The 15782-nt window shown below is 36.0% G+C and overlaps 1 protein-coding gene across 2 annotated transcripts in view; it reads right to left on the reverse strand.

Moving 5' to 3' along the window:
* The window catches only part of LOC117793949 (Ca(2+)/calmodulin-responsive adenylate cyclase), a 68621-nt gene that overhangs the window by 19245 nt on the left and 33594 nt on the right, over nt 1-15782 (reverse strand). The window contains exons 2-7 of one of the 2 annotated variants that reach the window (XM_034634413.1): nt 5359-5620; nt 2966-3700; nt 2769-2896; nt 2071-2374; nt 1683-1934; nt 129-323 (exon numbers count right to left, since the gene is read on the reverse strand). In XM_034634413.1, coding sequence (XP_034490304.1) covers nt 129-323; nt 1683-1934; nt 2071-2374; nt 2769-2896; nt 2966-3700; nt 5359-5559 — 1815 coding nt within the window. In that variant the 5' untranslated portion in view covers nt 5560-5620. The remainder of the gene's footprint in view (nt 1-128; nt 324-1682; nt 1935-2070; nt 2375-2768; nt 2897-2965; nt 3701-5358; nt 5621-15782) is intronic. The other variant, XM_034634412.1, reaches the window with a different exon arrangement.

Raw genomic sequence — 15782 nt, forward strand, 5'->3', positions numbered from 1 at the left:
GGTACGATACGAATACAAGGCTGAACGATTGAACGACTAGACGACTGAACAAACGATTGAACGATTGAACGACTGAACGAATGTGAACGAAATTTAAAAACAATTTGTTTTGTTGCTGCTCTGCTCACTTTATTATTCTTGTGATTGTGCCTATGTATGCGACTAATCGTACTCGCTGTTGAATTGGGACTTGTGCCTACGGTCACTTGAACACTGCCCCCCCCACCGCCACCGCCGCTGCCACCGCCACTGCCGACGACGCTGCCATAGCCCATGCCGTGCGGTGGCGGGGTAGCATGCAAGATTTTTTGTAGACGTATTACCTAGATCAGAGAAGTATACACAGTATTCATATATATATATATATATATATATATAGTTTGTTTACGTATGATGTATATATAGTACTTATAACGATAGTAAATTAAAAAATATAGCAAAATATACAAGGTAATAAATATCATTAACGATAATCGTGGATAAGGAAGTTAACGATTATGATATAGATTAAAGATAGTAGATAATTAATAGAGAAGAATAGGATATAGTAGTAAGTGTGTATCACGAAACAAAGGGCAAAATATAGAAGGGTAATTAAAACAAAAACTAAAACAGAACAGAAACTTCTTCAATAAAAACTTTGGGAAACTTTTTAATTTTATTATGTGTGTGTATGTATATGTGTGTGTGTGTGTGTGTGTGTGTGTATAGTGTGAATCGGAGTTAATATATTAAAGGAATTTTCAATATATTCTGCAACATAAATCGATTGCAGAATATTGTGAGAATTACCTGATCCTAGACTGAGTATTTGATCATTTAAATAGATTGAGAGCGAAAGTGTAGTTAAACTGTTTTTTTTCTTTCGGTTATTTATTCAAAAGAAATGAAATCGAAGCTCGCATCTGATGTTAAATCAATTGATCACTCTTGTCAATGAATCCAGTACAAGACTTTTACTCTTTACACAAAATACGCACAACATTGACACAAACGCAATTTTATTTTGATTGTTTTTGACTAGTTTTAGTAAGTAGATACGGATAACACATTACTGATTACTGATTACTAATTACAGATTACGATTACTGATCCTAGTGCTTTACAGATATTACAATAATATAGTTATTTAACATAAATTCATATAAATTGATAATTAAATATTTAGTAAGTGTTTTCTAAGCAATATATTAATATTGCGTCTACGAAACGAAAGAACCCACAAAGCCAAAAATAATATTGTATATATTAAGAATATTCAAAAAGAGAATGGAATTGGGAATTATTTGGGGATTTCATATACTTAGAAGTAAGGTGAACTTACCGCATCCTGAAAGTAAACGAAAAGAAAGAAATCAACGAAAGAAATCATAAAGATTCGTCGCCGGCGACCACTCAATAATTGAGTGTATCTGTGAGATACTTTGAGAAACAGATCAAATCAACAGAAACACAGAGAACGATATATGAAAACACAACAGACCCATAACCAAAGCCCCAGATAAACCCGGACATGCACAGAACTGAGCAACGACTACGAAGTTACAACGAGTCACCAACTCTTAACAATGTACTATGGTAAATATTTGTACTATGTAATATGTACTATGTACTATGTACTATGTACTATGGACTATGAGCTATAGAATATGGACAGTGGTCATTGGGCAGTGAGCACTTACCTTACGCGAACCCTTCTCCGACACCTGGATGCTGGCAGTGGCTGCATCTGCGCTACTGCCACGAGGTGCACCTCCGCCAAGGGCGGCGGCAGCCGAGGGAAACGAACCGGTGGCAATGTTGGAGAACGGCACGGGCTCTGAGAACTTGATGGTGTGCAGCAGCTGCATAACCACATTGGATACATTTCTAAACGACAATTTGCGCCGACTACCGATCGCAGAGCGTACACCAAGCGTGTTAAGCATAAGGGGCTGCAATAGAGATACCAAGACGGAATGACAGAATGATTGAATTGAATTGAATTGAGTTGACAATGGTAAACATAACATATGTATGGCAGGAATAGTGCTACAAGCAGCAACTAATTGCATTGTGAACTGAACTTACCTTGCGCCGATGCGGCGGTGGCACAATGAAGAACGTATCCACACCATGATCTCGCAGATATGAGGAACGCTCATCACCATGGCCCGCCTCCACCTCATATTCGCCCGACAGTGAATCGAGCGTAGCACGTGTCACATGCACCCGACCCGGCTCGCCGCCCGACTCCATGTGATTGGCCAGGGTCACGTCGTTGGACCACACATCAAATTGCCACTTTCGCAGGCCCAGAACGCCGCAAAGTACGCGGCCAGTGTGAATGCCCACGCGCATGTTTAGAATAACATCGGTGGCCTCCACAACGGTGCTGAAGGCGAAATGAGAAAGAGAAAAGAAAGGGTTTCAATTCGAGACTGAATTGGTGGATTCGACCATGCTCCTTTTGCTCCAAGTGGTCTATCCGTTGTGTTTCTGGTACAGCGAGACACAAGCACTCGATTGAACAGGTGCCGATCACTAGCAGACATACGTATATGCTAGGTTGGCGCCACATAAGCGCATAGGCAAAGTCCAATAATAACTTGCAATAACAAAATACACGCATATGCAGCTTTCGCTGACGTCGATTTTCTTAATTTCTTTATTTGTTGCTAGCAGATTTGTTGGCTTTTGTTGTAGATGTTGTGGCAGTATTCCCGATTGAATATTTCGTGCCCACCGCAGGTCTGAAAGATCAAAGTCTTTGAATTGTCTGTACTTACGCAATGGCATCGATCATATCGAGTCCCATTTCCACAGCGCATTTGGCATGATCCTTTCGTGGCTCGGGCAGGCCGGAGACGCAGTAATAGCAGTCACCTAAAATCTTGATACGCAAGCAGTGGTTGTCCTAAATAGAAATGTTTCCAAAAAAAAATGTAAATCAAGAAAGACAACGCACAGCACTATAGAGACTCACATGGGCCAGCTGATCAAAGCGTCCGAAGAGTTCGTTGAGCAAGCGCACGAGTTCCTGGGCGCTGCACTGTGAGGAGAGCACTGTGAAGCCGACGATGTCCGCAAATAGGATGCTAACGTTTTCATGTTTCTGAATGTAGATACGATGGAACTGTCCAGCCACTGGCGATAGAATGTCATTTTTCATCTGCATGGCCACGTGTTGCGGCAGCACCGAGAGAAGGAGTCGCTCCAACTTCTCATTTTCATCCTGTATCTCAAGGCGGGCGGCGATGCAATTACGTGTGTCCAAAAAGGCTCGACGTTGGGCTCGCTCCATCATGATGTTAACCACCAAGCCAGCGACATTGACTCCAATAAAGATGACAATATTTGCAATCAGCTGATTATACTCCAAATACTGCAGCGTATCCGTGAAGATCTTATAGACCGTCAGGCTAATGTGCACTGAGGGCAGAGCAATGCCAAAGGCCACCGCCTCCCAGATCTGTAGCGGTATCATAGCGTACGCTAGAAATACCACAAAGACAATCTGCCATACGCCCTCGGCCATCACCTCCTTGGTGTCCACTGGGAAAACGCTGCCCAGTGTCGGCATGGACACTATGCAAATACTGGCCGTAAACAATAGAATGCCATAGCACAATGTGGGCAAATGATGATCCTTGATCACTGAGCATTGCAGAAGCACCAGCACAATGGCAAACAGTACGCATACTATTGAGTTAAAGATGTTCTGAAACGAATTCCATATTCAAATATACAACTATTCAATATCACTGCGGACGGCTGTTCGCGCTAGTGACGCAAGCAGTACGAAGGGCTTCAGATTGGATATTCCATAAAACAAAAAAGTTTTTAGTACTAAAATGCGATTTTTGACCGACCAAAAAATGTATATATTCACTTAACAAATAACATCTTCCAAGCCCTTAAGCTAAAAGTTATATATCATATACCAAAAAAAGCGAAATTTTACATATTACAACATATTGAAAATAAATCAAAATCGTTACAGCCGTTTTTTCATAAATCGCCAAAACTGTATTTCATCTGTAAAATTATCTGGGAACTTTAGAAAATAAGTTTAAAGGTACGCCTTGAAGCCCTTAAACACACCTTTCCAACGCTATATAGGACATATCTGTAGTTTCTATGGTTTGGAAACTGCGGGATTTTGCGTTTTCCCGTTAAAAAGTCGTAGAACAAATATTTCTAGGTTTTTGAAGGGAAATAGATCCCCATTAAAAAACCTAAGCTTTTTTAGCGCTTTGATATAGACAAACAAACAAACTGACTTTTTATTTCATTTTGAGGAGGACACTAAAAATTTCAAATTTAATTACCTTTTAAGGTATCATTTTTTTTTTACATTTTAGCAAAGTAATATAATTTAATTTAATTTAACTTTATTTCATTGATTCCCAGCGCTACAAGTATTATGTTACCTATAATTTATCGCACTAGTCACTACATCAATCGACGAGTATTTATTAAAAATAAAAAATGTTACCAAAGGGCCCAAGCGGTCCCATTACCTGCAATCATTTAAATTTTGATCCTCCTACTTACTCCCCCTTATCTTATGAAAAAGGTGAGTTTGCGAAAGCTTTAGTATGCCATTTTGTTAGTTAGGACTAGGCCTTTCGATCGATTTATAACTGGATCTGATCGAACAGTCGTGGCAAATTTTCCATATTAGTTGTTTATATTGCTAGTCGCCTTTTGCACCCTTCGTGCTGCTTTCGTCACTAGTGCGAACTGCCGTTCGCAGTGATAACATTTTATGTGCATCAAACATCAACATTTTTAGAATAACTTAATTAAATAATTAAGAATTGCAAAATACTAAATAGAATTAAATATAAAAATACTTGATACAATCTGAAATAAATTTTTAGGTTTTTTGAAATTTTTTTTTATACCATGTGTATAATGTTTTCCTTTTGTGGTTTCCACACGCCTATATTTTAAAATTAATCAACTTAAAAAATGCATTTAAACATTTTCAAAAATTACGTGCCTCCTGTATATATTGCACACATTTCAAAAGAACGTGTCTGCTTCATATTTAAGGAACTATTTTTTTTTTTTTTTAACGATTTTGGTATTTTTAAAATGTTGTACATCGCATGTTTGTTTTTCGTTTTTAAAAGCAAACACTTAGGGCTAATACTACAAGAAATTCAAATTTTTGTTAATCACAATTATGTCGATTTTTTAGTTTTTTGTCTGATTTCTCAAAATAGATCGACGATGCGTCATCTAAGGATGATTTTTTTTCACAGATATTGCTTTTCTATCGTACCATTGATAATACAAGAGTTTTGAAAATAAAAATAAAGTAATTTTCACTCCACCCTCCTGTAGATACTTCTAAATTTGTGTACTTACATGAAAGGTGGCGGCATTGTTAAAGGCGAGCGAGAGGGCGGCCATTACCCCACAAAGAACCACCACCAATGCAACAACGCCCAGCACCGAGAAGCGCTGCAATTTTAATGTATACCGCTGATAAAGGCATTCCAGCTCGTCGTTCTCAAAGCGCAGCGTGTTAAGCGGGCGGCCGCGCGTCGCCTTGACGGCATGATCCATGCGGCTGCCGTCGCCGCTGCCGCCAAGCGGCTGCTCTCCAACGGTGTGCCAAGTTCAAGGGCTGCAATAAACATGTGGAAGTTTTGTTGGTTGAAGTGCTTTATTTAGTTAAATATGGTTTTATTTTGGGTCGATTGGTTGGTTGCGTTGACGACCTTGAAACGTTGCATGTCCGTTAGGCAAAATGTTTTGGCATATTTCGTGGCACGCAATCATTGGGTAGGAAATTGTAAATGTGCTGTGCTGTGCTGTGCTGCCCGGCCGCGTGCCTGCTCTCTACCCTCTGTCACACCACTTAAAATAACATTTTAAGTCTCCTGGCCCCACCGTGCGCCGCGTTTTGAAAATACCCGCTAAAAATAAACAGCTAGCAGCCGGCAGAAGAGGCTGTTGGCTGGCGTGAAATCAATCAATGTTCATGTTCATTCGGTCAGTTTTCCGTGTGTCTTGGCATCCACATTTGCGTACACGGACATGGCCACGCCCCCTCCCAGCAAAGTGTCCAAAGCGCCCACTTTGTGGTGACAGTCAACCAGACAAGATAAATGGCGATTAATATGCGACAATACTTTAAATTCATGAAAATATTATGCACATATTCATTTTCGCCGCTTTCAAAGATGATCATACTCGTACAATCAAATGGGATCTGACGAACCAAAATGAAATATGAAAAATAAAAAACAATCGAATATGGCAAATAATTTTTTCACTTTTATACCCGTTACTTAAAATATAAGTTAACGGGTATATTTTATTCGTTCAAAGGTATGTAACAGGGAGAAGAAAGCATCTTCGACCATATAAACTCGTACACCCAACGGTTTTATAATATAACGATATTTTTAGTAATTAACGTTGTTTATTATTATTAACGACAATATAATCATACTTAATAGCATTAAGTTCGGTAAAACAGAACGTCAGTAATGACTGTAACGGGTATTTCTAAAGTCGTGGTCTCGAACATAATGAAATAATAATAGGTGGAGTATTCACTTCATCTCGGAGTCAATTTGAATTCACCACACTGAGAGCATTTTGACTTAGAAACGTCAGTGAATGACATGCTATGTTGAACATTTTTTTTTTGACTCCTCGCATCACTTCACCTTCTTCTGTGGTTGTGATATCATCATTCCTTGGGAAATTAGTCCACTCCGTCTCCTCATTAAAAACATTACCTTCATCGACCTCATCTATGATTGTGGCATCAGCCATATTTTGGACCGTGGAAGTTTATATACATACATAGACATACCCTCAAAGCCACTCCATTGTGTCTAATCGTCGATAACAACCATAACTTATCCATAATTATCCCCATTTAACGTCTGTGCAAGGAGAACCAAATCGAATATTTTCGCAGTTTTTTTTTTTAAATTTTGAGAACACAACTATTCACCACGAAGTTTGTTAACAACTGAATTATGGTGAATAAAATGACGCTGTGGTGAGTGAGTACTCCACCTATTATAACTTCATCATGGTCTCGACTACAGCCTTTTCGTGTAGTTGTCATAAATAAAATTGGAAGTTCGAATAATTGCAACACTTTAGAGAGCTACACACTTGAAAAAGCGACATGAGCAATAGAAATAAGTTCATTGATGTTGACAATGGAAATATCTCAACAACAGAACTACTTATAGTAAAATATGCAAATAATTGTTCATAAACAAACCAATATATTTACTTAACGCAAATTTATGACTGCAGTGTTAATTATTTACACTTGCATAACTCAGAATAATAATCAACAAAAAACAATTCGGGTATTTGGCGTGCCGCAAATAGAATATTTTGGATAAACTCACACACACCGACACACGCATACGCTTAGAATTTGTGTAATGCGGGGGAGGAGACGGGGTTAGGCATTAAATATGTGCATAAAAATTAAAAATGCTCACGTCTTATAATTATAATTATGAATGTCGTTGCGAAATGCGAAATGCGCACATCAAAACTATTAAACCTGCCAAATAGGCAAAGAAACTGTGAGACAGGCAGGCAAGCAAACTAAAGAAAGAAACTGGCAAAAAGTCATCATAGTACGTACATTGTATCGCTATCGTTCACTTCTGACACGGGTGGGGTGGGGTGTTGTGGAATGGTGAAGGGGTGAAACGTCTGCTGACAGAACTTTGGCGATCAATTTTGACACCAGATTTGCACAACTGTGCAAACATGAACAAACATGTGGCGATAAATATGGCGAATGGCAACAGTTCTACAACGAGGGCTGTCCGAGAATAAGCCGACAATATATATTATAATAGTTATTTTAATTAGTGTTTTTTCCAAAATAAATAAAATTTAAAAGGAAAGCGATCACCCAAATCCAACAAGTAGTTCAAAAGATAATTGAATTTTAAAATTTTAGTGGACTTCTCAAAATGAAATGAAAAGTCAGTTTGTCTGTTTGTTTGTTTGTTTGCGTGTTTGTTTGTTTGTTTGTCCGTATCAAAGCGCTAAAAACCTTAGATATAATGATTGGGATTTACTCCGCTTCAAAAATCTAGAAATGTTTGTTTTACGACTTTTTCAATTTCACCACTAGTTTACCGGTAAATGCTTAATCCCGCTAAAATTTAAGCCCCCACAGTTTCCAAGCCATTGAAGAATAGAGGTAACATTTTACAGGAGATATTTGGTTTTTTAGCTTATATTTTGGCGATTTTTAAAAAATTGACGCATGACATCTTTATCAAATTTCTGCGCTGCTCAAAAATAAGTTTTTATGGTCGGGGTAGCTCACCCTTATTGCGCACAGTGCAGAATGCCAATTTTTGTGTGTATTTTGTATATATTCATATTTTTATTTAAAATTTTTATATTAAACTTTATTTTGTTAGTCACAAAATTGGATATCAGAAATTTAGAGGTTTTTTTTGTGTGATTTTATTCATCCGAAATTTAAAAAATGTCTCGATGATAAAATATAGTAATTGGCAGTAATGAAGATACGGAGTCGGAGGTGATTGCCTATTTTGTGGAAATTCGAGCGCACTCGACAGTAAAAATACCCTGGGACGACAATGATTTGAAAAAGTTGTCATACTAAAAATTGATTTACAAACTATCGTTTCTATAACAGCTATATGATAGAACGTTCCGATCCAAAAAATAAAAGCAAGCGCCATTTGCGTACGTCATCCAGGAACCTACATACCACATTTGAAGTCTCTAGCTCTTATACTCTGTGAGATCGACGTGTTCAAATGGACAAACAGACGGGCACACAGACGGACATGGCTTAATCGACTCGACTTTTGATACTGGTCAAGAATATATATACTTTAGCAAGACCGAACTACACAGAGTGCAACAAAGTCAAAAGGTAAGCGAAAAGCAAACAGAAATGCAATGTGTGAGTCAAATCTACATATAAACAATACCGATAACGTACAGAGAACGAGAATCAGCCCCAAGACGACAAGAGAGCAAAAGCGAGAAGCAATCATGCGTGAAGAGAGAAACGAAAAACAACGCATTAAGCTTAAAGAAGCTGTTGACAAATACATTTAGATGCGAGCAAAATGAAGAGCATAACGCTATTCGCAAAGTAAACCAAGCGAAAGGCGACTTAATAAGCGCAGCGTTTAGCAAATTCGATAACTGAATCGAAGCGAGAAGAAAATACTGAGAAAATACTACTTAAGTTTGATTTCTTTTTAATTGGTTATTTTTATTAAAATATTTATTTGACTAAAGAAAAATGTTGTATTATTGAGAAAATAAAATTATTTACTATAGTAGATTTAGTAAATCGTTCAAAAAATCTTGATCAAGTTTGATTCTTTTTTGGATCGGACCACTATATCATATAGCTGCCATAGGACCGATCGGGTGAAAATCAAAATCAAAAAACCATAATTGAACCGTTTTCTGAAATATTTGTTTCGGGAGTTACCGGAAACGATACCGATATTTGTTTTGGTTTGAATCCCTGATTAATATACTTACCTTTACCAACCTTATCATCAATAAACATTTTTTTCAGAATAATTTATGTATTAAATTTTATATCATTCGTCACCAAATTGAATATTAAAAATTTGGGGGTATGGAAAGGCATTCGTCACTAGACTCTTATAATGTAAAGATGATTTTTTTTTTAATTCCTCATGGTTTCTCATACATTTTTCGGCTTTTTTAACAGGGACAGTAAATATTGATTTTTTTTTTTCAATTGAAAAAATCATTCACTTCTAGTAACTGTACAAAAACGTGAAATTTTCATTTAAGGGTAATCTATGCAATTTCATGATCTTAAGATTTATAATTTTTATTATTTTACTCATAAAATAATCATTATTTTTGAGCAAAAAAATAAAACTTGAGGAATAATCGTTATTTTTGAGCAAAAAATATAAAACTCATAGCATAATGATTATTTCTTGATTTTTATTTTTTTTTAATTAAAAATTAAACTCATGTTTTTAGGTCAAAATAACATCATGAGCTTTATTTTTGATTCAAAAAAATGAAACTCAAGAAATAATCGTTATTCTATGAGTTTTATTTTTTTTGCTAAAAAATAATGATTATTCCCGAGTTTTATTTTTTGCTTAAAGGTAATCATAAGTAAAATAATAAAACTCATAGAATAATGATTATTTCTTGAGTTTTATAATAAAACTTATAATGATTACAGTCCCTGTTTTTTAATGTGACCTGGAACTTGTATGTCTAAAAGTAAATGATTCAGCAACCTTTTAGGCAAGTTATAATCAGAAATAGGATTCCGAATGTTGTCATTTAGTGATTGTGACTGTTTAGAGCGTCATTATGAAATTATGTGAGTGTCAATTTAAGCAAATTGAATCTAATCACAGGCCATCCGTGTGCCTATATAAGTAACAGCGTTTAACCAAATCTAGAAGACACTCGCAATTTGGCTGTCCATTCAATTCTTAGCAACCGACTCGACCATCCACCCACACATCAACCACAGCAGCGGCAACAACAAAAGCAATTTAAAAATTTGGTTTGATTTTTCTAATCTCACTACGAAAAACAAAAACAAGAATATTTCTTGTGATTTTCGATGTTTCCTTTTAACAGATGCATGAGGCCCCAATGCACAGTGGTCGATTCTGCCAATCTGTCAAGCAATAATTAATTACTTGCGAACTAAATATGTAAAAAAAATTTTTAAAATATTTATAAATTTGTAAAAAAAAATCCAAGCCAATTTTAACACAATTTTTGTATTCCTTATTTTTTATAAAAATTAAATAATTTCAATTTTTTTTTATACAGTAAAAAAAAATAATAAGAAGAAAAAAATGGTATTTAACAATAATTATTTGGCGATATTTTCTATCAGTTTCTTGACCTCTTCATCTAATTCAATGTAAAAAGCGTTCTTTTTAAATCGGAATAAATTAAGGATTAGCAGAAAGTAGCAGATCCTTTTAAATTAATTTTTTTAGAGACACATAAGTATTTAAGCCGAATACAGCCGAATATCACAAGTTCTATTCCACGAAAGTCTCGGGTATGTTATAACCTATTCTCACGACATCACATTTGGCTCATTAGACGCCATTTTCATCATTTGGCCCGAATGTGGACTTCATTTTAGTACAAAATCCGAATGATCATATTTGCTCATTCATAATGAATGTGTAGTTTTTTTGCCATTCGCCCCGGCGAAGTTCAGTACTTTTTTATCGAACACGCGATGCTTATCGATAAACTCGTGAAAAAAAGCTATTATCACCTTAGCCAGCTGTTTTCTTCAATAAAAACGGTAGGCATTAAATTTGCGCCAATTATAATATCAAAATAAATATAAAAATGTTGTTATTGTCAGCTTTTTATAATTTGTGCACAGAAACCGAACAGCTGATTTGCGTTGGGTGTCTTAACAGGTTCACATTTGGTTTAACAATTATTTCAATAAAATTATGTAAACATAATTTTTTTCAGCGCAATGCAAAACATAATCAAAAGGCGCGCAAATGAATTCAGGCATGGGCAGTAAACTATCTTAAGTTGTCCACGCTCACGACTGCTTGACTATTGATAGGAAAAATATTAGACACTGAAAAAAATATTGGCGGGGTGTTATTTTTCAAGAAAATAATTAATATCAACAAAATTTAAATTTGTAGTTATGTATTATTGCCCACTAGATAAGCACAATGGACTACTGTGCAATGGACGAACAGTTTCTACAGCGCACAGTGGGGTCATTTCTCATATTGCGTTGCAAAAATCATATCTTTTGAGACAGTGAAGATATTTTCAAAATGTAAATAGCATTTAATAGAAACAACAACAATTCCAATACTTCAGCTACAGTGGACCGATTTGAACCAAATGTTGTCAGGATTTTTAGAACCAACCTAAATGCATATTCTGTGTGATTGGCTAGAATATCTTAACTAAAAAGTTTTTTATGAAAAAACTTGATTTTTAACTTAGTGTTAACGGCAGTTGTATGATAATATCATATATATCATTATATTATAGTGGACCGCATTGAACCAGACTTGGTCAGGATGTACAAAGCATAGGCAGACACTTGCCGGTGCAAGTTTTTGTAATAATCTTGGTTATTTGCGAATAACGCGCTAGCAGTATGTGTGGCAAAATCTTAAAATAAATTTAATCTGTCAAAAATTGTTGAGAGTCTACATTCCAAATTTGTACGCCCATCTCATATCTGAGATATTTTCGACTGTTGATGCTGACCAAGAATATTAATACATTATGGGGTTTTCCAAGCCTCATTCTGCCTGTTACATATACAAGTATTGCACCAACTTATTATACCCGCACAGGTTATAAAAAGCTCAAAAGTACTAAATTTTCAAATTAAAAAAACAAAATTATCACAGACAAAAACTTTAAGATATTTTTTTTCGATCTGTGGCTCCTTATGAACCAGAAAAATTGGGTTTGGTAAAAAAAAAAATAATAATACAATTTTCTCAATAATATTCAATCAAATTTATAATATAAAATTTCATATTTTAAACACGAATTATCGACTAATCGAATTTTTTGTCTGCTCAGCCAGGAAGCTATAGAAACAAATTAAGCACAAGTCGTACAAATGCCAACAATAACAAATGCAACAAAGAAACGACAAAATGACGCACAGGGAAAAATTTTGAAGTACATTTGAAAAAGGAAATCAGAAAATGTTCAGCACAAGTGCAGCCAAACAATTACAGTAAATCAGGGGTGCCACAGATATCTTTAGAGATTTACGCTCGAGCTGGATTGGTTACACAGAACATAGATAGATTTAATTTTGTTTTCACCGTTCTAGGATAAAGTTCTTATTTTTGTCGTTGTCTTTAATTATATTTTTGTAAATTATCGCTTAAACTTTTATTTGGTTGCCTAGGATCTCTGGATAATGTTATAATTTTATTTGGACAATGTTATAGTTTAATTTGGATAATGTTATAATTTATTTTGGATATTGTTATAATTTAATTTGGATAATGTTATAATTTAATTTCTAAATAATTTTGCAAGTCGTTTTAATTAATTTAAGAGTTGCTTTATCTATTTTGGAAAAACAGTGCATCAAAACCATAATAAAAGAAGTTCTTGGATACTGGATTAGATACAGAAATTCAACAGACCCCAACATACTTACAGCCCTTCCACAAGCCCACCCTCCCCAATTCGCTCAATCAAACTCATATTTGCACTTAAACGCCATGTGGTCCCATCAATATTTGTAATTAAGGCAGCTCTCGTTCGCTTTGTTGTTGGTTAGTCTAAGAAAATTTAATAAGACAATAGATTTCAATTGCAATTTCATGATAGACAAAAATACACGATACACACCACACTCACACATTCGCTAAATTTATTATGGCTATATGTATGTACATTAAATAGTACCTTGTACATTGTCCGCCGCTCCCGCCGAGATTGATCCTTTTTTCGGTTTTGTAAAATGACAAAGACAATTCAATTAGCGAACCAACATGAAACAGGGTTCAAAGGCAACACAAAATAATTGTATTATTGACGAAATTTTTATGGCTACTCGTAATGCAGTCGGTCACTCCAAAGTTTCGCCAATCTCATGGCCATTTTGATATAACATGTGGAGGCCGTTCATGTGCCACCTCAACTTACTGAATCCCCATTATGAACTAAAGCTAAAAGCGATTCGTCCAGATGTTCTGGAACTATGGGCAATTGTATTTTGCATGTGTTAAATTCGAGTTTCATTGCAAGCAAATACATATGTACAAACTTATATACAAATAAATATATTTGTATGTAGACATAGATATATTTATATTTTTATATTTGAGTGTGCTTGTGTGAGTTATTGTCGCTCGATTGGTTGTTTGTTCTCTTTGTGATGTCAGCATCTGCTTAGCTGGGGTTATTTATGAGCATACAACGATTTTACTATTACTTTTGTACAGGGAAAATTAAAATGTGAAAGAATTTTAGTTATGTGTCAATGAGTCATTGCGTGTCCAGCGTTGTCTGATTATTGCCTCAGCCTAAAACAAAATTGGTTTGATTCCCCTAGTGAGAAAAACCGCTAAAATAATAGCTTTAAGCGGGCGTCAGACATTGACTTTTAAACCGACACTTTTTCACCGACGGTTAACTTTGCCATTCACATTATTCGCATCGGTTTTCACATAGAGATGCCATCGGTTAATTTCTCACAAAATCTGGCAGCACTCTATCATTTCTGTATGCATTTCAGTGGCTGAGTTGACGACGCAAAACACCGATAAAATGGAACGTGGTCTATTTCTATCGGTGAGCGTCGGTTAAAAACCAAAATGTTGTGTGTTCACACGACATCGACTAACATATGTACTTTAGGGTCGGCATACCGGGTCAAATAATTGTTTTAAAAAGCTAATTGGATTATATTATCTCAAATTTTTTCTTGTTTATAACTTGTTTTAAACCCCAAAATGAACAATGATAAAATAAAAAAGTTACAATTAAAAACAATGTGTATTTTACAGGGTGGTCCATTTAGCGGTTGTTTTTTGAACTACCTATTATTTCGACTTTGACAGCTCGAATGACTTTGCCAGTGTGTCAAATATTAAGTAAAAGTTCTGCGGTTTACGAAATGGTTAAGTTTACGCTCGAAAAAAATTCGGAAATACTGAAAACTTACTTCCAAAGTGGTGAGTCTTCAACCGAAAGTTCAAGAAAAATGCGCACAAAATTTGGAAGAAATAAAGCGCCTTCCAGACAGTTTGTGGACAAACGCGCAAATATTGCCGTTGTGTGAGTGACAATCCATCGACCGGTATCGCGGTATGACATTTTCTTCCTCCGAATGGAAGATGAACCCAACAACTACATATGGTTCGAACGTTACAGTCGAGCTTCTGCGCGGTACGTTCGAAAATCGAATATAAGCCGAAAAGGCGATATCAACTGGCCGACTTGCAGCTGCGATTTGAACCCGTTGGACTATTTTTTGTGGGGTGCCGTCAAGGATAAGTGCTATGTTAACCATCCAGAGATGATTGACGACCTAAAGCACGAGATTGAAGTCGCAATTGAGGCCATTGAGGACCATTCTATCGAAAATGTGCTAAAAAATAAATTGGGTCTATCAGATGGCAAGGCCTCCCGGGGCAGCCATATGAATGAAGTGGTCTTCCCCAAATAAACCGCAATGTTGGGGCTATTCAATGAAAATATTTGAAAAATATCCACCTGTTTTTTTTTTATAGCCATTTTAAAACGCAACTTTTTAGTGGGCCACCCTGTATTTCGTTGCTTTTCATATGGAGTCATACCGCGGACGTTTTGCTTTCAGTCTAGCAAGCTTTTACGTATTTAAGATATAGACAGTAAAAAGTTACACACTGCACGACTAACACCAGTGCTCCCGAATTATGTTCAACCAATTTCTTCTGCGAAGCTCCCTCACGAAAACAGCTTCAAGGGGACACTGTCGTTTGACGCTAAGCAACTGAGCATCAGCCACAGTTGTTGTTGTGTTAGGCAAAACGTGGACGACGGGGAGAAAGAAATAGGACAAACAACTAAGGCATACGCGCAACCGACATACATGCGTAAAACTCACTTTAGGCAAAATTTGTGCAACGAAATGTCTCAAGTGAACGAAATCGCAAAGAGCAGGGTTGCCAATTCTTCAGGGTCGGAAAAAGCTATATTAACATGTTAAAAAGCTAGAAAATTTTCAAAACAATCCAGATAAAAAGTCATTATAGCTTTAAGTGGTT

This window comes from Drosophila innubila, chromosome X, assembly GCF_004354385.1.
Source record: "Drosophila innubila isolate TH190305 chromosome X, UK_Dinn_1.0, whole genome shotgun sequence".
In the NCBI taxonomy this organism is placed as follows: Eukaryota; Metazoa; Arthropoda; class Insecta; order Diptera; family Drosophilidae; genus Drosophila; species Drosophila innubila.